The 23,809-nt window shown below is 38.6% G+C and overlaps 3 protein-coding genes and 1 long non-coding RNA gene across 4 annotated transcripts; 1 reads left to right on the top strand and 3 right to left on the bottom strand.

Annotated features, from left to right (window-relative positions):
* Positions 1 to 200: 200 nt before the first annotated feature.
* On the bottom strand, positions 201 to 23,809 carry LOC134814305 (MORN repeat-containing protein 2-like). Its single transcript, XM_063822405.1, has 5 exons — positions 23,726 to 23,809; positions 22,863 to 22,913; positions 21,765 to 21,916; positions 21,475 to 21,563; positions 201 to 685 (listed from the first exon to the last, which is right to left on the bottom strand). Exons 1-5 carry the CDS (start codon positions 23,763 to 23,765, stop codon positions 583 to 585), a joined length of 435 nt encoding a protein of 144 aa, XP_063678475.1. The 5' UTR covers positions 23,766 to 23,809; the 3' UTR covers positions 201 to 582.
* Positions 919 to 1,531, bottom strand: LOC134814317 (p53 and DNA damage-regulated protein 1-like). Its single transcript, XM_063822416.1, has one exon. The coding sequence runs from the start codon at positions 1,526 to 1,528 to the stop codon at positions 1,097 to 1,099; it is 432 nt and encodes a 143-aa protein (XP_063678486.1). The 5' UTR covers positions 1,529 to 1,531; the 3' UTR covers positions 919 to 1,096.
* On the bottom strand, positions 2,917 to 5,513 carry LOC134814296 (ETS-related transcription factor Elf-4-like). The gene has a single exon (XM_063822394.1). The coding sequence runs from the start codon at positions 4,493 to 4,495 to the stop codon at positions 3,131 to 3,133; it is 1,365 nt and encodes a 454-aa protein (XP_063678464.1). The 5' UTR covers positions 4,496 to 5,513; the 3' UTR covers positions 2,917 to 3,130.
* Positions 8,944 to 11,110, top strand: LOC134814327 (uncharacterized). The gene is made up of 4 exons (XR_010160141.1): positions 8,944 to 9,033; positions 10,257 to 10,355; positions 10,601 to 10,761; positions 11,033 to 11,110. It is a non-coding gene; the product is annotated as an uncharacterized LOC134814327 (long non-coding RNA).

The raw sequence follows: 23,809 nt of genomic DNA, 5'->3' as shown, positions 1-23,809 counted from the left end.
TAAAATTCAAAATACTGATATTGAATCAGAGATTGCTAATAAAATACGAAAATTCATTTTATGTACCAGTCTACCTTGAATATCTGTGTTTCATTTATCGTCCTGCAATTTATTTTAAGGAACCTTCAGGATGCCCCAATTTTCATGAATTTTCATTGTTCGCTGGCAAAAACCGCTCAATACAAGGATAAATGATACTCTTTTCTACTGTGATAGAAACTGTATAGATATTTACAATATATTAACATAATAAATACTGATGAAAAATTCGGCTGAGTGAATCATAATATCTTAATATAATTTTCATGCGCAATAGTAGCTTTCGTGAAAATAGGAACGAAAATTTCAACAAAAGTAATATTTATTTTGTTATATAGAAAACTTGATATGAATGAATAATTCACTGTACACATTACACATGTGAAAAATTACAAAGCTAATAAATTACTGTACAAAAAGGAGCAATTAACTGAAACAATGTCGATGATACTAATAATCCGAGATGCATATTTTATACCCTGATTTGTCTGAGAGGTATTTATGAACAGATCTCCCTGAGAAGCACTGAAGCTTTGTAGGCACTCAGCACTCCAACTTGACTTCTAGTCCAATAGCGACCTTCTCTTGGAAGTTGCCCACCCAAATCCTGCTGTTCGTGTCTGTGTACTCTCCCTGTCCGACCAGTCTGAAATATCATTGAATTAGTATTGCCTTATCACATATCAGTGTGTTAGTGTTGCCAATGAGTAGTAAGACAAGTTTACTTGGGTTAATAGAAGATTAAGTGTGGTGGAATTATTATCGTAAAACTCATGGAGGGATAAACGTGATTTCATTAATTAATTTTGCAAGAATACTGAAAGCATATTGCATTTATGATGTATATTATGTTGTTGGCTGCACAATAAAACACTTACAAAAAGCTAAACAAATAAAATAAATAAAAATCAATAAAACATCTGGTTCAAAAATTCGATTTTCAAAAACAATTCGATCAAAAATGTTAAATCAGATCATAAAAACATTCCTCAGCAGCAACAATTCTCCTTCACAGATTAAATAAAACGACGAAGTCTTGTCCAAATAGCACGTGACCTCACTGGTCCACATACCGTTCAGTGACCCGTCCGGTCTCACCACTGATATTTGACAGAGAGTTCTTTGACATGGCGTTTAAAAAGAACCCTTTAGGTATCTCCTCACCCTCCAACTGTTTCAAAGCCTGCACCTTATGCTTCAGTTCATCCCGTATCGAGTTTATCTCCTTATCCAAAACTTTCTGATCACCCTCCAACCACGACTCCAAAACTTTCTTCTCGACTTTAACGAACTCATTGCCCATCATAACCCACATGTTTCTCTGCTCCTCCTCGTTTTTAACAGCCCTGATAGCCTGTCTGTTGGTTTGCCTCCTCTTGTCCAGCTCCACCACCTGCTGCTGATCTGCCAGCACTTCTTCTCCTAGGTTCTCCGACTGTCGGAGTGTCTGGAGGTAGACCGGGAGAGCGCGCTCACTAACACGTGACATTGCTACACTAGGGTGTAAGTTAGTTTTTAGGAGAGTAAAAACTGTTGAAGATAGTGTTCTGTGCGCTAATTGGAGAACATTACCAGATCTGATTCTTTCAAATTAGCACTGTTTGTTTATCTTTATTTTTATCTAATAGTCATTAACACACCTACAGTCTACACTGTGTGTACTTACAGCTCTGCCATTAAGTTTTAGATTATAAGTTTGTATAATATTATGTTAAAACCGCAACATTTACAGAGACCGTGGCCACACTACTACTAAGTACTAGGATTTGTATACTTTTCCAGGAATAAGCGCATTTACTGTGGGTGCTTTTAATTCAACCATTTAATTTTACCCTTGTAAATGGAGTATTTTTTATAGTTATACTTGAGGTGTGCAAGTTTTTGATTGCCATACAACTTAACTGTGGAGACGATCAATCAGCGCGATTGAGGTAGTTAGGTTATTAATTGTAAAACAGATAATATTTGAAAATTGAGAGAGAATAATGAGGGGGCCTGGCCGTGGTGCAGCCGAACAGTCCACTAACTCTAAGGCGCGGGCAATGTCTAGAAGTCTAATTTTTCAAATTTTACAATCATATTATGTACAAACTACAATAATACAATATACGGCTAGGGCCTAGGCTACATTTTTATTGAATATAAATTATTGCAAGCTGATCATGAAAACTGTGAGCGCTAAACCCTTAAATTATTTTCAGACTTGATTTAAGCACTACCCAGTACATATGCAGTTTACATAATAAATTATACTGAGAGTGTGTGCGACGTCTAAACTAGCTACGTAAATTAATTTAAATTTAAATTGTGAAACTAAAATTATTAAATTATCTTACTTATAATTATACGATTTGACTTGTCAATTTAATGTTAAAGGATAAGCTGAAGACCCATAATACATTTAAATTCAAATGTATAAAAGCTTACTTATATTGTCCATGCAACAGTAAATTGAAAGTTTAGTATACTAACATGAACTCTGGATCTTTTTACAAGTAACATTATACACATTTTTTTGTACATATGCGATGTTTTCAGGAACAATGATATTTGATACCAACTACATATTTTCATTGACGTGAGGTCATATCGTATTCCTGTCTTATTATATCACGGGTATAAGAGTCAAATGACCTAAATGATAGGAACAGACTGTTCTCTGTACTTTGATAAGATGCTACGCACGTGGGTACAGTTAGACTCGTGGCAAGGGCGCACGATAATTTAGATCTTGGTATGCATGTTAGAATTATAAGTTTTTAAACAGAAAATTTGTTTGTTGTTGAAATTCTAGTACCTTCTGGAGATGACAATTGGATTACAGTATGTGATGAAAATGCGAGAAGGAATATTGAATAACCAGTAAAACCATAGACATAATAACAAATCGAATACCTGGTAATTCAAAATATGACAGCTGAATAAAAATGCATACATAGAAATTCCGAACCTAGAAAACGTCATCATATCATTTCCTAGAAAATCATACAACCCGACCTGCGGTTCATTGCAATGATAATATTATGCTTCACTCATTAAATTCATTCTAAAAACATGCAGCATAGAATGCATGAAGTAAAATATACATAATTCATGAAAATTTAAAACAATCATTGTAATTAGGTCTATTGCTGTTAATTTTTATCTTGGGTTGATTATTGGAAGGGACACTAGTGTTTTTGGCGGGACGGAATTGTCCAGTCTTATTCGTTCTAGAAGGTTCTCCTCCTCCTCGGAGCGGATAGGATCTGGACAGGTTATCTGTAGCTCCCTCACAACACGATCTAAAACAGTCCTGTTTCCCTGGTTTTTTCACGCTGAACCTTAAGTTTCTTCCCGGACACAGCCTCTCCGTCAGAATCTTCTCTGATTCACTCTTTATTTTAGACGAGGCAGAGCTGCTCTTCAGTGCTGTCGGAGAGGTTTCTCGTTCCCAGGTTCTTGCGGCGGTCTCCAACACTTTGGCTGGTTCTTCCCGGGGACTAAGAGGGCAGGAGCCCTGGGTTTGTGGCCGAGTTTTAAGAGCGAGCTTAATGATCTTCTCATAGTGAGGACAAATAGCCTCCTGACAGAAGGAGTAGACTAAACGCTGTTTGTTGCCGTGAGCCAGGATATTCTTCTTGTAGTAATACCTCATAGCTCTGCTCATTTTATCAAAGTTCATGTGGGGTTTGTTCTTCCTGTTCCCCCACTCCCTGGCCACCTCCCGACTGTTGACCACTCTGAACTCGCGAGCAGTCCCAGTCCATGCTATCACACTCTTCATCCTTTTATCAGCCAGCATCTCCAACAAGAACTCCCACAAGTGTAGAGACTTGCCAGTGTTCCTAGACTGACAAGTACAGGACAGTCGTAACATATTCATCTCCTCTCGAGGATTTACAAAACTCCCCTCCTTCTTTACCTCTTTCTTAGGTCTCCAGTCAGAGTCCCGAGACTCCCGTCTGTCTCTGGAGCTGAAGAAGGGACGAGACCAGTTGGGGGATCTCCTGAGGAACCGATTATAGGATGTGTGCGAGCTGCCGTTCGAGTCTAATGAGTCTTGAGAGAGAGAGGACAGGTCGGACTCAGAGGAAATGCTGGAGCAAGAGTCGCTCAGAACATCAATATACGGACCATCCTTGTCAGGAGAGGCTGGAGTTGAGCTGATCGTTTTCTTGATGGACTTCTTGAGAAGAAACTCCTCTGTTAACAAAGCGTTCTTCAGCTTCCAGGTCGGCCGCTTTCTGTTGATAGGAGTCTGAACGGTGGGCAAGGTGATTTGTGGTGACCGAGTGTTTATATCTAACAAGGGAAAGTCAATGTCCATTAGCTGATCAGCAAAACAGAAGGTCTCATGCTCAGGCTGGTCATCCTGAGAGTGGGTAAAGAATTCCTCTTCCTCTAGCGTTGGATACGGATTCCACGGGGCACCAGACGCTGCGGCAAACGAATTAAGGGTCAGTGTCTGAGACATAGCCAACAAATCGCTACTGTTACCAGCACAACGAACTGGGAAGTGAAAACAGCAGGGGGTAGATTACTATTGTAGTTTCCCAGGAATGTCGCGGTGGCTGTACCTCAAAGTTTACGGAGAAATATTTGGGACTTCAGCAAAACTTCCAGGATGCGAATAGCGGAGACTTCCTCGGCTCACTGGATCTCGCAGTAGAATAGAGAGCTTGATTAGCGGGACTAGATCTGATTATCAGGTGGTAGAACAATATGTGCCGCTAAAACGAGCACACTGGAGTAATTTGATACAAAGCTCAGCGAATCCCGATAAGATAACAAGTGAGAGATCTCAGGTAAGTAAATTACAACATGTGAACGCTCGATAACTCTGGTAGAGAAATGAAAAATGTAATGTTAACAGCGCCTCTTACACAGGTGGGCCGGTTAGCAGGGAAACTTGCTACAAGCGCGGTATCACGTGACAGTCACGCCTGCGTCTGAGCAAAGAAATGTGAGGTCCTCAAGTGTATATCAAGCTTTTGAGAAGGTATCTGAGCTCCGTCTCAAAGCGTGAAACAGTGTATTTGAACAGGTCAGACTGTCCGGCCAACAAACGGGTCAGATCAGAATGAACCAATGAAACAGATTAGATAATGTCACGTGGGGTCTGGCGGAAGTCCAACAAATTGTAGCCACGCACCTTACCCTGGAGAGAAGAGAGCTGGTTAGTGTGTGTGTTGTAACCCTGTTAGCAGCTCAGCTCAACAAGACGAGCCAAGTACGAGAAAGCCTAATTAGAGCACCCAGATTATACCAGATTTATCGTGTCCGGATAATCATGTACGGAGAGGAGAGGAGTTAATATCATCTGCGGGGGCCGGGGGCTAATTATAATAATCTTTCAAACTTAGGCCCGTTTCCTAAAGCTCAATTATGGGACCGGCAGCGATGGTAATTGCAACACCGTGTCAATATAAAAGGGTTTGATAACAGATAGCTGTCTTTTGGAACAGGGTTAGTCAATGACTAGTCATACGTTTAAACCTTTGAAAAGAGCTGGTGTCAAAATGTCGATAAAACGGTAAAAATACAAATGATAAAATGGGAAGAACCCTTACAAATCAACTGTGTTTAATTGGTAGAAAAGATGATAAGATTCGATGTTATCAGGTGGCCATCTAACTGATGATTCTCAAATCTCGATGCAGTCGGTAGCATATCGATTGGTTACAGAGGCAACATATAAGTGCGGTGGGTGCGGAATCACATTATTGACCAAATACTGAAATTTTCTGTTTGCAAAATTTTACCGCACCTATATGTTGCGTCTGATTGGTTAATGTTCAAATAAAAGCTTTCAATAAAAAGAGGTTCGCAAACAATTGAGAACAGAAAAATTATGAAACACATCCTACAAAATAAACAAACGAAAAATAAACGATAATTAAGTCTTTGTGTAGCACTACACGTTTACACGGTTCGACAATTACCCTCATTACTAGCTGGGGTTAACCATTTCACAACTTATGTGTTTATTTTAATTACATATTCTCTGCCTATTTTAATTTACAACGCCTTGCTCATATTATATTATGATCCTGGACCTATGTGACAAGTTTACTCCCTAAACAAAACAAAAAACAACAACATAAAACAACTGAAGAAATGGTAGAGGCTGACAGTCATATAGAATAAAGAAATGAACTTGACTTTATCCAAGATGTAATGTTCCAACAAAGAATGTAAGGGAATTAAGGAAACATCTCGTATTAACTCTCCAAGCTGAATCAAACAATGAATTACACCGCGCTCAATGTTCATTAAGATTAGAGACCACACAAAAGGTGGGGCTCATGAAAATCTGCTGCTGTAATTCAATAACCTACAACTAATGTACACTAATAATTAATAGCTTGCACTTGATGGACATGGAGTCTGCACTGTAAGTCTATACTTAATCAGGAGCTTGTAGAACGAGATCTTAGAGCGAGATCAGGGGTATCTAGAAACATAATAATACTCCCAGTTTTATTAACGATCAAAATCTCAGAATTAAACGTTTTCATAGAATATGCAAAATATTACTATGGAAATAATTATGTAATACGGGGAAATTCGTGACCTAATGTAAGGTCAAAGTGGAAGCTAATGACAGACCTGGCAAGATCAACAGAACTGGTGATAACGAATATTAGTTGTGCATGTCGTTGTAACAGAAAATCTGGGAGTAAGATAATTGGTGTTTCAAATAGCTCTGGCGGCGTTTCAAAGGGCTAGACTGGCACTGCTTGTGCCATTGATGCTTCCACTAGAGAGCTGTTCGTAATGAGCTTGTCGTATCAATATCATGGCATATATGTGCTCTGAATGTGGAAGGAAGAGCACACAATAAAAACATTTGATACGCTCACTGGTTTCACAAGTTGGTTCTAAGAAAACATCATGCCTCATTTGATTTGAAGCCCCCCTTACAATAAACCACACAGCCAGCTAATACATACAATAATCTCGATGAAATGAGAGTTAATTTAAAGTGATATCTGGGGGACAGTATTAAAGGAACTGGCAGCATATTAGCAATTAGCATTGTATTTGATTATACTGGTGGCATCATTTGTATTGTATTTACGTCAGAATGTACAAGGTCCATATTTAGGGGGTGTCATGTTCATTACCTCTTTAATATTAGAGAATATTAGAAAAATTGTACTTACTCTAAGCTTTTGTGCGGATGATCTGAATTCTATTTTTACGGTAACTTTATACTCTGATACACATCTGCTAGTTCAATGCAGCTTTTTTGGATTGCTATGAATTTTAATGATAGCTGGTTTGAAATGATTCAACATCAAAATTTGGTGAACATTTTTACAAAAAACTGTACATTAACTTTATTTGATAAAGTATCATCTGGGTATGTAGTACTAGTACAATATCAAAGATTTAATCCTTCCTTAACCAGATAACCTAACGATTAAGACGGGAATTACGAGGACAAGTGATGAAGATTACGAGGGCTGACGAACAGGTGGGACCAACAACTTGTTAGTTTCTGCAGTCTTTTGTTCGGAGGTTACACTGAAGCCAGTAACAGTGTACTATCGGTGCTACATTTGCTCATTTGTTTCTAGCTCTTTTAAATAGATACGTACTAGTGTAGACACGTACTAGTGTAGACACGTACTAGTGTAGACACTAGACACGTACTAGTGTAGAATTTTTGGATGAAAATTTAAAACTCTCCATTTTTTTTCATTCCATGTTCGATCGTTTAAATTGGACGTATTCATAATAACAATCTGGTTTGAAGAAGACACGACCAATGTTGTTTCCCACAGTACCAGTTATCTCAAAATATAACCAGTTTAAGAGCCATATTTACCATATTTTCTTAAAGTACGACCTTAAAAGGAGAATTTTAAGTACCACAAAAAGTGGCAATATACCGAGTTGGACCTTAATCGAAATTCGTAAGTGAATTACATAAACTCATAATTGAGCGCATAAATATATCACACAACCTGTAATCATATCCAGTGCTTGTTCATGGTATTCAGTCACACCTACCACTTCATGCTGCAAGCACAGATTAACTTACAGCTAATTAAACCACTACAATATTAATCAGGATAATGCGTATAAGACACAATATTTACTAATTACATTTAATTCATTCAAATTCGATAACCCATTTATTTTGACCGGATCGTTTCAATACACCCATTTTTTGCTGCGATTAACCACCACAAGGAAGTCAAGTAGAAGTGTTAACACATATTACTCGCGGGTTTGAGCTGGTTTTAATGTCAAAACTGGATCGGACATACCCACATCTTAACGCATAATCTACAGCCTAGACAGTAGACAATGGACCTTATGACCATGCGGCAGAAATTCCTAGACGCTGGATTGATATCAGTTACTCCTGTTATGGAGATTACTGTTAACCACATTGGAGCATTTCATCCTTTCTTTACATACTGGATGTACCACAGCCGCTCTGCTCTTTGATCTTTAAATTTAACAAAATTGTTGTAATTTTACCAACCAACTCAAATCTCTGCCGCATGTAAAATTTCAAAATTTAACCTTGAGCAGCTGGTGAATTATTATCTGGAAAATATTGAAAAACCTGTGGAAATGTGGACGTTATTATATTTTGTGTATTATTACCATGGCACAAGGTAATGAAATGTTATAAATTGCAACAGTAACTCGCTGTTGTGTCCTCACATGATCACGTGAGATAATGAGAGACCACCGGAGTACGAATCAGAATACCAGTACGTATTCTAGTTATTAGTTACTGGATATTTTCTTTGTGTTCACAGCTCACTTGTTAGTTATCTTATCATTCGGCCGTTCGATTTTAAAGAAAATTTGTTTTTAACCATGTTTTTTTCCTATATGTCAATTAAAGAATAAGTAACTAAGTCATGTGAACATGTTGGACCGTGACAGTGACTGATGAATACCATTCCTTATCTCAAGGCGGGACAAGACTCTTTACAAGATTCGTGTCTTAACGAGACAAGTCTCTACACTTTCAGAGTAGTTAATGTAAGTAGACCAATTAGGTCCCACTCCCTAATTACCTAAGTTAAGCTCCTGTAAAACAAGATCTAATCTATCATTTGAGTAGATATCGTCTTAGAACGAACCTTTTTCTTGTGTGTTGAGGCAGGAAGCGCCCAGCTGTATTACTACTAAAACAAGATGGTGACTGGGCAAAACTAAGACGTTACGTAACACTTAATAACGTAACAATTGGTAAGTTCGTAACAATTATAACGTAACAATTGGTAAGTTCGTAACAATTATAACGTAACAATTGGTAAGTTCGTAACACTTATAACGTAACAATTGGTAAGTTCGTAACAATTGATAACGTAACAATTGGTAAGTTCGTAACACTTAATAACGTAACAATTGGTAAGTTCGTAACACTTATAACGTAACAATTGGTAAGTTCGTAACACTTAATAACGTAACAATTGGTAAGTTCGTAACAATTATAACGTAACATTGAATTTAAACTTTTGACATTAGGAGCTGGCTGCTAACTCCGTTGGACTTCACCTCAACGAGAGTAAGACGAAGTACATCAGAGTCAATCTCTCTGAGTCTGACTCTACCGTCATTAAAGCAGCAAGTGGGCAGGAGATAGAGCAAGTAGATGACTTTGTCTACCTTGGAAGCAGAATAATGAGTGCGGAGAAGGACTTTGATGTTAGGAAAGCAAAGGCATGGGGGGCCTGTCATCAGTTAAAGACAACCTGGAAGTCTGGAATGCGCAGGGACTTAAAGATCCGTGTCTTTCGAGCAACGGTTGAGCCCGTACTCCTGTACGGCTCTGAAGCTTGGACGATAAGCCAATCCATGACTAAGCGGATCAATGGATGCTACACTAGAATGCTCCGGATGGCCTTGAACATACGTTGGCCACAAATCATCAACAACAGCGATTTATACGGCAACATCCCCAAGCCATCAGCGATGATAGCCTCCAGAAGAATGAGACTGGCTGGACATGTAGCCAGGCATGACGACCTTCTGGCAAACCAACTTCTGTTCTGGGACCCTCAGCATGGATACAGGAGACCGGGGAGGCCCCACCTTACGTTTCTGGACATGCTTAAGAAGGACACCAGCCTTTCCTGTGTTGAAGAGATAAGATCTGTTATGCTTGACCGCGACGTGTGGCGAGGAATTGTAGTTGCTCGGACCAAGAAGCCGACTTAAGTCAGTTAAGTCAGTAAGTCAAGTCATTAGGATTATTTCAGGGGGTATGCCTGACAGTTATTGGAGCGTTGGGATTTATTCTGAGTTCCAGCGTGGTGGTTTTACTTTTATCTGGTATTGTCAAGTTGCCAGATAGAAAGGTGAGATAGAAAGCAGTTGGGAAAGATAGGGAAGATAGTCTTATCTGTGGGAATTTTTAATACAACTTTATCTTAAATAAGGTTTTATAGTACCTTATCAAAGGGAAAATACCATAGGAAACTTTAGAGCAGAAATTAAGATAAGTTTATCCAACAGACTTTCATTGACATATGCTTGGGATATTTAATGAACAGCTTTAAAATTTAGACACAAATTCCTAACATTATCAATATTCACTCTTCAGTCGATATTCATAATAAATGTCGCCGCGAATGATGTGTTCGTATCAATAGTTGGAACGATAAGAGGACTGGAACTGACTAAAAACTTCGTGGCTTATCAGGATGACGCGGGACAACCTACACAGATCTGTCAGATCCACGCTTTAATATCATCACTTTTTAAGTTAGTAGTAGGTAAAATGATACTGCCTACAACCGAAGTTTGAATGCCAGCTGAGAAAAACGTGCTGTATGAGATTTTCTAAAGTTTCTTTATTGCATTAAGGAAGAAATGTGAACTTTGGCAAAATTAACGATAAGTCGCATGAAATTAACTGCAGAGAACAGACAAAAAAATGTAAATTGAGAATTGAAATTACGCTGGGTGCACTTTACGCATTTATTCAAAACCAGGTACTAAACAATTTAATAAATCTAACTGTAAATCATTACAGGAACAATCTGTCGTGGGTGCTAGTGCCCCTTACATTAGACAGGTTTCTAGCAGTAGTGTTCGCTAAAAAGTACACTACATGGGTCACTAAGAGATCCAGTCTGGTCATGATAGCTGTTCCTTGGGCCCTGCTCATCACACTCAATGTGTATGATTTTATTAGTCTTGGTATCGGGAATATAGAGGTAAGAACCTAGAACTGGCCAGATAAGGACAAATGTTATTATTTATAGATCTCGTAAGGCCGAGCGTAAGTTTTTATTATTGTAGTGTTCAGTAATATAAGGAGTGAAACAAGGCAAATGACTCTTGAAAACTAAATAAAATAATCGACGTTTCGGCACTTATTGGCCTTTCAATGACAATAAGATTCTAAGTATTGTGTGGAATTATGTGGAATTATTCAAAAGGAATTATTCAAAAGCTTACAATATCCAAATCTTTGTATGACGACATGATTTAATATAATAAACCATAGTCTGTAATCTTATAGTAAATAACTCCCATTGTCTCAGCTCAACTACAGCCACTATTCCCAAATGTGCACGTACGGCAAAGAAAGAAGAAAGATAGAGCCGCTAATTTTACTCCTGGTCCCTATGCTTACCATCTGCATCCTCTACTTATTTATGTTTATCATTATCTTGAGACACAAAATAAAATCTGGACGATTCTTTATATCAACCACAGCTATCATAATAACCGGTCTTATCTCCACCCTTCCCGATATACTTATCTTTAGTTTCGAGATGGACACTTCCCATGAAGTGTCCATGGTGTTTAGTGTGACTTTCTTTTATATAAACGGTATCTGTAATCCGCTGATATACCTTGGCAGTCATCGCAAGTTTCAGAGACAAATGGTCTCGCAACTCTGAGTATTTATTTATCTAATTCTTCAAATCTTCACTGCTGGAGAGATTTAAAGACCAGCTGCTAATGATCTGGAAGGACCAATTTAGGGACATTTGGCGAAACGTTTCAGAAATCTCAGATTTTCAGTCTGGCTTTAACTTGTTGTTAAGAATATTGCTGGCAGATGCGGATCGATTAAAACTTTTCAGTCCAATTTCAGTGGATTTAATGCTATAATATGCTCCAAAGGTGCTTCAATTTCAAAGAATTGCACTTTTACCGGAGCTACGAGTTTTAAAGACTGTTAATTTATCAAATTACAACTTACCAACGAATTTAAAGCTTGAATTCAGTTTGTTTCTATTATATTTCACAAGCTGGAGTTCACTTAGGGGAGGGTCATCGCAACACTGAGAAACATACACCTGGCAATCCAGATGAGCCAGAATTCAGAGCACAATTTTACAACTAGATCGAAGATGGAATTACCGTAATTACGGAGAATTTGAGCACTAAGGTAACGTTAAAAAGAGCCATATAAAACTTTTCACAAGAGCACTAGAATCTTCCATCCGTATCAAACTTTAACGTCAACTCCACTGATCCGAATATATTTCACGATAGCTGATGTTATCAGGACCACACGGTATAATCACTATCTCGCCACTAAATTGAATGTTAGTTCAATACAATACGGACTAATCGAATTGCCAACATCTCGTTTAATATTCTGCAATCTATCAGCTGTTCTACTTACTGTTAGTTGGACAGTCTCTTATTTAAACTTTATAGTTTATGCGTTACCACCTGCGTCATGTTTTAATAAGGAATAGTCGAACAGAATACCGTGTCAATAGTTTCAACTGTTCTCTTAATTCTTATTCCTTAGATTCAGCAGTTTCTTTTGCCAGACCTATGTCGGACGATGACGGTGGCGTCTCAGCTCTTTTCCAAAAAGTAAACGTAAGTAACTTATAAAGAGTTTATTGTGATGGTCAGGCTAGTGGGTGCCCTATTTCCCCACTTACATATCCCATTAATGAAGGAAGCACTGAAGCAGATGTAGGGTATTGTAACAAGACATGCTTCGTAAGATCGGGAGGCTTATCCTAAGGATAATGTCAGGTTTATAGAGGTGTGACTCATCAGTCATTTGTCATACAAAGTACACAAAAGCACAGGGACTGTGTTCCAAATAGGCTATCCATTATCGGTATGGAATCTTTTATCTAGATAAACAGATAAAGATTTAGGTTTTATCTAGATAAAACCGATAAAACCGATAATTTTTCTGCTGAAGGCCGAAGCCAAAATGTTTTCCAAATTTCGCAAAAACTAATTTGTCGACTTTTATTACTGTTTACCAGTAATCTTGCTAAAGTACCACTTCCTTTCTTTCGAAAATATTAGAGCATCAGTTTTCTTCTCCGGGGAGCAGAAGTGCACCAGTTTTCTTCAAAACAGTAGACCAACGGTTTTCTTCTCCTAAGAACAGTAGTGTACCAGTTCTCTTCAAAACAGTAGACCAAGGGTTTCCTTCTCCTGAGAACAGTAGTGTACTACCACTTCTCTTCAAAACAGTAGACCCCACCAGTTTTCTTCTCCTGAGAACAGTAATGCAATAGTTCTCTTCAAAACAGTAGACCAGTGACCACCGGTTTTCTTCTCATGAGAACAGTAGTGCACCAGTTTTCTTCAAAACAGTAGACCACCGGTTTCCTTCTCCTGAGAACAGTAGTGCACCTGTTTTCTTCAAAACAGTAGACCAAGGGTTTCCTTCTCCTGAGAACAGTAGTGTACTACCAGTTCTCTTCAAAACAGTAGACCCCACCGGTTTTCTTCTCCTGAGAACAGTAACGCAATAGTTCTCTTCAAAACAGTAGACCAGTGACCACCGGTTTTCTTCTCATGAGAACAGTAGTGCACCAGTTTTCTTCAAAACAGTAGACCACCGGTTTCCTTCTCCTGAGAACAGTAGTGCACCTGTTTTCTTCAAAACAGTAGACCAAGGGTTTCCTTCTCCTCAGAACAGTAGTGTACTACCAGTTCTCTTCAAAACAGTAGACCTCACCGGTTTTCTTCTCCTGAGAACAGTAACGCAATAGTTCTCTTCAAAACAGTAGACCAGTGACCACCGGTTTTCTTCTCATGAGAACAGTAGTTCACCAGTTTTCTTCAAAACAGTAGACCACCGGTTTCCTTCTCCTGAGAACAGTAGTGCACCTGTTTTCTTCAAAACAGTAGACCAAGGGTTTCCTTCTCCTCAGAACAGTAGTGTACTACCAGTTCTCTTCAAAACAGTAGACCTCACCGGTTTTCTTCTCCTGAGAACAGTAACGCAATAGTTCTCTTCAAAACAGTAGACCAGTGACCACCGGTTTTCTTCTCATGAGAACAGTAGTTCACCAGTTTTCTTCAAAACAGTATACCACCGGTTTTTTTTTCTCCTGAGAACAGTAGTGCACCTGTTTTCTTCAAAACAGTAGACCAAGGGTTTCCTTCTCCTGAGAACAGTAGTGCACCAAATACCAATTCTCCTCGAAACAGTTAAGCATTTAAAGTGATTCAGTGAACCGTTTTCTTATCCTGTTGATAACTTGGAGCAACAGATTCCTTCTCCTGAAAACAATGTTTCACGCCCAGAACACTTACAGAATTAAATTGAGTGCCCTGCCGGTATTTTTTACTTTTGTTAACAGTTACATGCTCGTTCCCGTCTCCAGAATGATTATAAGGTAAAACGCCAGCACCCTCAAGAGAACAATATCAATAACCTTCTCTGGATTTCAGCAGTTCATACAGTTCTACAGTTCCATAGGTATATAAATGTAAATTAACCTCTTAAGCTCACATCTAAGTAAACTACCTCTTCTATCATACTAGAAGACGTTTGGGACTGTTTCTTGGATTACTTGGGAAGGCAAAAACACTAATATTTCTTTACAATTTTACGGTATTGTGGCAGTATTTTCGGTAATATCTAGTGAATTTTTATACCGATAAAAATATGTTTTATCTAGATAAACAGATAACTTATTTTAACGAATTATCGGAGATAATTATCGGTTACGATTATCGGAGTGGATAGCCTAGTTCCAAAAGAGTAAGGTTAAACTTCGATAAAAAGGATAATTGTTGGCCATTGTTAATGAAATGTGGTGTATAAGCTGATGGTAACTGTTCTTTGAAAGTAAAGTTGACCAATAAAAATGAATATGAGACGGCATTTTTAACGGAATATGGGATGAAGGGTTGCTACTATTGGAAATGAATAATGATGTATCACTCGGATCCTTAACAACATCTGGTTCACTATATAAGATCGTCTCGTACAGACGTTGTTGCGCTAGAGTCAGAGAGTTGTTTTAAATGTAAAGTGTTAACTCCGTATTCCGTAACGGAATGTAATCCATACTACGGTCTCAGCTCTCTAGATAAAATCAGTAGTACTTATTCCTGTGTAATATGTTTGGTAAAAATGAACGACTGAAGGCTATCTGGTATTTCGAATAACAAATGTCAGTTTAAATGAGTAACGCTCTCTTTGTTAACGTGCAATTTTTTAATTTGTCTCCTTTTTAAGCACAGGATCTCTACTATGCTGTTAATAACTTTTCATCGCTGTCCTTAAATAAACAAACCTTCATACTTCAGGGGTCGTGTTTGATAGGTATTGGTTTGTTAGGATTCATACTCAGTGCTACAGTCATCTACTGTTTACTATTCAATGTTATACAGCTACCAGGAACAAAGGTAGGAAGTTGTTGTTCTTAAGTATAGTTTCAACACTTTTCACTACCAAAATAAGGCTCGAGTGAGTGGACACTTTCACTGGCCAAAGGAACATTTTTCTTCGAATTATATAATAGGGATGTCTCAAATAGTTGAGCAGGGCCCTTCTAAATTCGATACACTTTTAGGTCACTCGCGAAACCAGGTAATTGCAGTAAAAGTGTCTTAATTTCAGAGCGTGTTCATGCTAAACGTATCAGTGAACGATATGGTGATGTCAATCTTAGCAGTTTTCAGAGGACTCAGTTACATCAAACCGTATTATGCGGGTAAAAATAACGACGGAACGACAAATGCTTTCTGTGATATTATCCCTATGATAAGCTATCCTTTCAGGTAATGCCTTATAAAGAAATGAACAATTCACGAAATCTAATATGTCACAAGTGTCATTTGATATAATTTGCTTGATAAATTATATTCGATAAAACGACCTAGTATTCAACGACTTAACAGTGCAGCCTCCCCAAATCATGATTAAAAATTCAAATATTGCCTTCTACTCTAAAAACAGTAAACGGTTTGTTCGCCTATGCGTTACAAGGAATTAACATGTCTATGTTTCAGACAGAATGTTATGCTAGTGCTACTTCCTATCACAATAGACAGATTAATAGCCATAGTGGCTCCAATCCGTTACAGAGTCATTATGACAAGAAGAAATAGCCTGATGATAGTGGCGGGTTTTTGGGTACCCTCCGCTGGTTTTGCTCTTAACCATTGGATTATGGTCAGAATCGGAATCAGGAAGGTAATTTGGTGCAATCTATGAGTTTCCAGTTGTAGCATTCAATATAGATTAAATTCAAAATGTTGAATTTTATTCTTTTGGAACGCTTTTATCTAGTAATGTAGTTAACTTAGTAGTTACATAAAGATATTTCTTTTCAGTACAGTTACATGGAAGATGTAAGGCGATGTATATGTTCCTTAATGAAATGGGAGTCTATATTCCTTAACTTTATACCGATGTGTAGTATTTGTGTGCTCTACTTGCTAATCCTCTACACTATCTTACAGAGGGGGATCTCAGCTAACACCGTAGTTATTTCAACCTCAATCATTGTTCTAACTGGAGTTCTAACGGCTATACCAGGTGTTTTGTTTCAAGTTGTCAGGATTCCTATGAGGTATGAGGTTAAAAATGTGTTGCTGGTCACTGTGTATTATGTTAACGGAATTATAAATCCGTTGGTTTACTTTTGTTTTAACCCAAGAGTACGGGAGCAAATAAGAAAGACAACCACCAGGACATCTAGACTGTGGAGACGTAAAGTCGTGATCAGGGTCAACGATCATCAAACCAGAACTCATCCTACAAAGAAATTCGAAACGTCACAATTATGATATCGATTCGTTTGTATATTTAACGAATGAACTGAAAACCCTGGATTGAAGCCAGGAATGACTACGTGTTTGGATCTCATGATGACACGTCACCGAGGGCTGAACTGTAGCGAGGACATCAAGACAGTGGAGATGAAAACTCATGATCAAGGTTGAAACTATGATCTAACCGGAACTCATCCTACAAACAAATTCAAAACGTCTCAATTATGATATAATCCATATCGGATCTTGATGTGTATTTAACAAATGAACTGAAAACCTTGGATTGGAGCCAGGAATGATTGCATGTTTTGATCTCATGACAATGACACGTCACCGATAGCCACGTACTGTAAATCTATGAAATATTCGTGAAGACAACTAGACAACAAAGGTGTGGGATGAAATAAGAAAGCGAGTAAAAAATAAGACACATTCGATTTTCAATTATAAAGCTTCCCTCATTAAATTAACCACCTACGCACAACCGAACATCCCGTTGTTTCCTAAATTTCTGTTTGAATGATTGATTACTGATAAGTAAGGAAGTAAAACTGTTTGAATTCATATCCAATTTTCATTGTTCTAATTATGTTTTAAATTATTGACTGCTTGTACCGAACGTTTAGAATTAGCACTGTTGTACTAAGAAATATATCGGACTAAAAGTTAAGTAGACTAGGAATATCAAACTGAAAAAAGATTTATGATAACAGAATCAAGATAAATATTCTGAGAACCATCTCACAAAATCGAATAAATAAATTGCTAAAATAAGTGATCTGACGCTATCTATTACGCCCTATTACTCTGATATAACGTTCATTATCTCGTTGTCAATCAAGATAAAAATGTCGTTGAAATCATCCGATTCGAACATACAAATTCAAGCACGATTGTGAGGAAGATGGAAATACACTGTTTTATACGTGTGGTCGAGAATGGGAATTGTAAACAGTATTAATCTCAAGCTAGGAAAATGTGCTTTGAAGATATATTAAATACGCACAATTGTACAATTGCACAGTTGCACATGTGATGAGGACTATAAAACAAAGCACCCTATATATGTATAAACATTAAACATTGCTACATACAATCATCCACCGTTCATATTGTTAAAGATACCACGACATAAAACTACACCAGAAAAGTTTTTTATAATAGTTACTATCTCATTAACACGATCTGAGATCTAACCAGAGAATTATCTCTCTTAACCTCGACGCCATCTCTGTTCGGGATATCGTAGAACCTCTCGTGAATAAAGCCAGGCCCACCATCGCTCCGAACAGCGCCACTAGGTGTGGACGCTGATCTCAGCTGTATGGTGTGATGTCTTGTTCCGAACCGGCCTATCCTTCTGTTATTTTGAGATTTGACGTCTGTAAAATTACTGTGCGGAAGGAGAGAGGTGGAATTGGAAATAGAAGGCAGAGCGTCCTGATAGAAGAAGTTGGGCTGACTGACAGGAGAGTGTCCAGAAGTCGGGGGTCCGAGAGTGCGGATATGATCCAGGTCGATGTAGCGAGGGCTAGAGTTAGAGTGCAAGTTGTAACCAGTGGAGTCAGAGTGGGGATAAGGGTGGTCTAGGGATTGGGATTTGTAACTTCTGTTATAATGGATTGTGCCTCCCTCGTCACGAACACGTTTCAATACATTCTCAACAGACTCCACCTCGTCAGTCTCTTCTTTAACCCTTTCTTCGCATGTTATCTTCCCTTTTTCCTTCTTTGTACCCTTCTTTTTCTTCTTGCAGATACAGCCCCAACATCTGCTGAGGCATTCTATGACTCTGAGAAGTTTAAAACCAAGTCCCAGCAAGGTGAGCACACCTATTATCTCAGTAACCATGATGAACCCCTCCTTCCAGTTAGTCAGGCCGTTAAACCATTCTAACGGATTCAGATGTTTTGCCCATGTCGAGAGAGACAGAATGCTCATCTTTTCACCTTTCTCATAGTCCACAGCGGAGTCCGGCAGTTCAAAAGTTTGGAGCGGCTCTCTGTTGCATGGGACGGACTTACACTTGGATAAACTGGATTCTGTGTGGAGACAAAGGACTGCTTCCTCGTCCTCTTCACAAATCGTGCTCAGGCGAATGTAGAACACTTTAGTCTTAGGGTTGAATTTATCTATGTTAATCTTGAAAATATCTGCACCTTTATTGCCGTTTGTAACGGTCAGGTTTCCTCTTATGCTCCCTTCGCCCTCAAAAACTGAAATATTGACGAAGTAGTTTGAGTGTTTGTCCATCATAACAGCTCCACTAAAATCGGTAAAATGAGAAATGTCGGATATCTTCTGAATGATATAATCACCCTCAAGAGTTAGGGTTATATCAATGTTGCTATACTGTCTGAAGAAAACCTCCACCCTTCGTTCAGCGTCCATTCTCAGCACATTGGAGAGAGATGTTTTGTACAGGTGACTTAACTCGACTGCGGATTGTTTTACCGATTGTTCAGAATACTTATTGATGAATTGCACGTTCAGATCATCTTTATCACAATTATTTACATCTACACTGAATGAATTCATGACTTGAGTCTTGTCCATTTTGTATTTTTCTTCCACATATTTGAACCATCCCAGCTTTTCTAAGTTGTACTCTGAGAGCGAGTTAATCTCTACACCACCATACAGGGAAGTACCAGAGTCAGTTCCAAAGTACCATCCAGCCTTTAGTGTCGGTACAATAGCTGGAGCATTGACAGTGAAATAGAACGGGTCGAGGATGGGATGTCCTCCTTCAATATCCACCTCACTAGTCTTTGTATTGTGAGAGTTGAGACTGGTTACGGAGAACACAGCACGGTTAGCACCGTTACTCAGTTCTACTGCTCGCCAGATAGTCCTGTTGTGAGGTGAAATGTTGATGCTGCAGCACACTTCAGCGCTGCCTGACAGAAATGCAGTGCAGCCTGAGTTACTTAATCCCTCACGAAACCATTGATAACACTGACCGTTTTTGGAGTTGTACGGCCCTCCCTCCGCGCAGCTGTCCGTCTGGGAACTACAAAAATCTTCCGCACCCGGACAATCACAAACGCACTTCACCTCCGCCTTGGGAATACCAAACTTATACGAATTCTTGTACTGCAAAACACTCTTAACCTCATCTAAAGAGATACCATACCTCTCCCCAGTATCCAGTGAGAAGCACGCAGTTTCCTTGAGTCCCAGAGAGATAGTCACCAGGGTTTGGCGAGTTACTCTTCCTGTTATTCTGTCTCTGGTGGTGCTCTGTTTGTGAAGTATGGGAGGTGATTTGCTGCAGATTACAGAGTATGATGTCTGGATAAGGACAGAGATTACAAACACAGCGAACATGGTTGAGAAATGGTGTGAAATAAAGGCGTGATTGTCAGACAGGATTTTCGCCTTTTGTTCGATTTCCTACATGGACTATTTCAGTTTCGATACTTTAAAATAGCAAACTTTCAATGATGATAGAAGAATAGTAGCTTTATTAAGTCGTTCAAATTTGTAATTTCCTCCTTACTCATACAACGCTAAAATATTTTGAGAATTTGTAACGGTATGATGTAGGATGTATCACAAATGATAAAAAATCACAAATTATAAAAAATCACACTTTACGTTTGTCCCTAGAATTGTCCGATTTCAGTATTAAAAATTAAAACTCTTAATCTTATCAATTCTTCCAAGACTGAATTTGTCCATTTTTATTTAGCAGATCCTAAACCCACAGTTAAACGAAAGGTGATTGTTGGAAAAGTGTATAGAGGTGATGAAGAGTGGCGCTCTAACAAAACTTTAGGATCGTTGATGTGCACTGTTAAGGATATCAAGAATCGAATATTCCTTGGTAATGTTGCCTTTAGTAAATTTCAGAAAGTTTGGATCAAGAGCAAGATTTCAGTCCAAAGGAAGATCAAAATCTACGAGGCACAAGTAGTCTCTATTCTACTCTACAACTGCAACTCCTGGGCTGCACCACTAGCTTCGTTGAATGAACTTGATATTGCTCATCGCAAACACCTCCGAAGAATCCTCAACATCAGATGGCCTACTGGGGTTATTTCTAATGAGGCACTCTATGCTCGTTGTTATGTCACTCCCTTGTCTGTGAGAGTCTCTAAGTTTCGATGGAGAATGTAAGGACATATCTTAAGAGGACAGGAAGACTCACCAGCATACACCTCTATGTTATTTGCTATAAATTCTGATATTTTTGGAAGGGAGACGGGGTAGACCATGTTTAAACTTATTAGATGTTATTAGAAAAGACTTGACTAGTAGAAATCTTGATATTAGACTTAAGAATTTGACTGATTTCGAAGACCTTAGATTTTTGGCTTTAGATAGGGAGGAATGGAAGAAGTTAGAAGATGGTTGATGTTTTTGTTTTCTTTTTTATGCGTTTTGATATCTATAAGGTGCCTAGGATGCTCTTTTAAAGAGATATTTCGTACTTTGAAAGATTTACTACTACAATCTTACTTGTTGTTCGAGAATTTTCCCTTGAACTTAGAACAATCCTCCCACGTGTACACACCCTCCCCGTTAAATGCATTGTCTACAAACGTTCCCTGGAGGAGGTTCATGGTTATTGACTATTAACCGTTCTGCATTTACCTTAAATTTGCGGTTTTACTGGATTATATGAACTGCAATAATAATCATCCAATGAAAACAATCATCAGTTTGTGGTATCTGGAAATATTAACCTTAACCGGTACATGATATTTGCAAATAATGTTTGTTTAAGGACGGAAGAATGACTAGCTCACCTCATATTTAGATCCATTAGGAAAAGTAAGGCTTCCTTGTCCGTGAATCTTGTCGCCCTTCCAAGATCCAACGTATACTTTACCATTAGCGTAGGTGTGTGTACCTTGGCCGTTTCTGCACATCCCATTGGCGTCGTTAGTGTATTCACCGTCTAATGGTTAAAGAGTGACGTTTAACTTTATGTAAACATTCGTATTGTCTATTGTACTTCCCCCTATACCTAAGTCGAAGAATTCCCTCGGATTTTGCCACGCACCAAAGTTTGTGCATCATATCGACTTGCACCTTGCGCGGCTCAGCTAGCGGGCTAACAATGAGCCGCGCTTCAACTTTAAATATTGAAGATCACTGTGTCTGCTAGTAAATTGGTAGCAATAGCGCGCGAAATCTAATGGCGACGAATGCATGTAGTTTGGTCCTCAAGGAGTATTATAGAGAGCGCCCATTGATGCATTAAGATAAATGACAATTACCATTTGCATTATGAAGCCAATACAATTGAATAATAGCCAAGCCTTTTGTCCCAGGGTTAGTAACCCTAAAGCCAATATGGCGGAAGGGCCAATAAAAATTGCATTGTATCGTTGCCATGACATCACGCACAACATCATATCAGTTCTCCAATAGATGGTCTACTTTGAAATTATAGCCAGTATAATGGTGTTGGCTTGCTTGTCAGTAGTCATGTGCATAGTAAATATGCTAATGATATTGGTAAATATTAAATTTTAAAACGATTAAGCCATTATTATTGTTAGGGAGGCAGAATGCGGCATTAATGAGCCCCGGTGCGGTCCCCAATTTGTCTATTAACTAGGAATATTTGTCTATGAACTATGATTATACCACTATTCCCGCGATCTAACCGTCTACGTGCCTTTAATTTATTCAGCACACTGCAAAGGTTAAATCAGCGTCCCAGGCGCGAGGGGCTGATGGTATTAACATTTTAATGACAATTCGAAAAAGGGCCAGGATAATTTACGATACGAAAACTTCTTCAATATTTACCCGATCCACCACTCGATCTTTTAAAGAGTCAGTGTTCCGAATAAAATATCGAGTTACACTAATACTTTAGCGTATAATGTACTTACTGTATTTGTCGCCATTAGGGAAGCAGAATGCCCCGGTTAGAGTCACTGGACCTGAAATAAACCTGTGTTATAATTGCAAAGAAGTGGTAATATATTATATATACACATTCCTTTGAATGGTAGTTATAAAATGTTTCTGCTATCACCACGTATATGATGACGTGCAATGTTTACTTTTCAGAACCTAATCGTGTTAAGCTCCTCTTCAAGAAATGTCTACTCTAATATTTCATCATCAGTATGCGACAGACAGCATCACGATTAACATTTCCATGTAATAGCTCTTTTTAATGTCGGTAAAATCAAAGCTTGAAAGTACACACAGCATCACTTAGTGATGTACAGAACTGCATACAACTGTACTGAAATTCAGAAAATATCGCCGGGCATAATGCATCTTTACGTAAGAAATATGTAAGCATATGATGAGAACTAGACTTCCTGATTTTACCTAAAGCGATGGTTGTCTCCGTCCTAGCAGAGCTGATGCTAGTTTCTATATCGTGGTTCTTGATAAAAGCTCTTGAAACCATGCGACTGGTAGTCATGTCGAGAAAACGTTCAGATGGTCTATTTAAACGATACGCAAAGAGAAGACGAAGAGTGCTGAACTGTAGTCAGAACATGCCGTGCCGCGATAAACGTTTCTTCGTGGGGGTTCTACCGTTATACCGGTCACATGACGTCATACCGATCACATGATCCCGACACGTGATGTACAGCAAGGAATTGTGACGCAGGTAAGGATAAAGGACGTCACGTGTTACCGGAGTTACGATGCAGAGTCACTTGTTATTTAACAAGACCGACCTCCCCGCAGAACTGATTAATGGTGTAATGGGAAATGCTTTGTTCGAACAAACCTTCTGCGGCAGCTCCTTTCTTGCTCTTCTTATCGGCCATGCTTCTCTCGGCTATAAATACATGTTCATTAGAATCACTCTAGG

This window comes from Bolinopsis microptera, chromosome 1 (genome assembly GCF_026151205.1).
Source record: "Bolinopsis microptera isolate Bmic1 chromosome 1, MBARI_Bmic_1.0, whole genome shotgun sequence".
In the NCBI taxonomy this organism is placed as follows: domain Eukaryota; kingdom Metazoa; phylum Ctenophora; class Tentaculata; order Lobata; family Bolinopsidae; genus Bolinopsis; species Bolinopsis microptera.
This window is presented reverse-complemented; position numbering and strand designations above follow the sequence as displayed.

Excerpts from the sequence above, each read along its gene's own strand:
- LOC134814317 (XM_063822416.1), bottom strand. The coding sequence starts at position 1,528 with ATGTCACGTGTTAGTGAGCGCGCTCTCCCGGTCTACCTCCAGACACTC.
- LOC134814296 (XM_063822394.1), bottom strand. The coding sequence starts at position 4,495 with ATGTCTCAGACACTGACCCTTAATTCGTTTGCCGCAGCGTCTGGTGCC.
- LOC134814305 (XM_063822405.1), bottom strand. The coding sequence starts at position 23,765 with ATGGCCGATAAGAAGAGCAAGAAAGGAGCTGCCGCAGAAG. Across the intron at positions 21,917-22,862 it reads CCCTAATGGCGACAAATACA|ACGGTGAATACACTAACGAC; the intron begins GTAAGTACATTA and ends TTTAACCATTAG. Across the intron at positions 686-21,474 it reads GGAAAATTCTCGAACAACAA|ACTGGTCGGACAGGGAGAGT; the intron begins GTAAGATTGTAG and ends ATGATATTTCAG.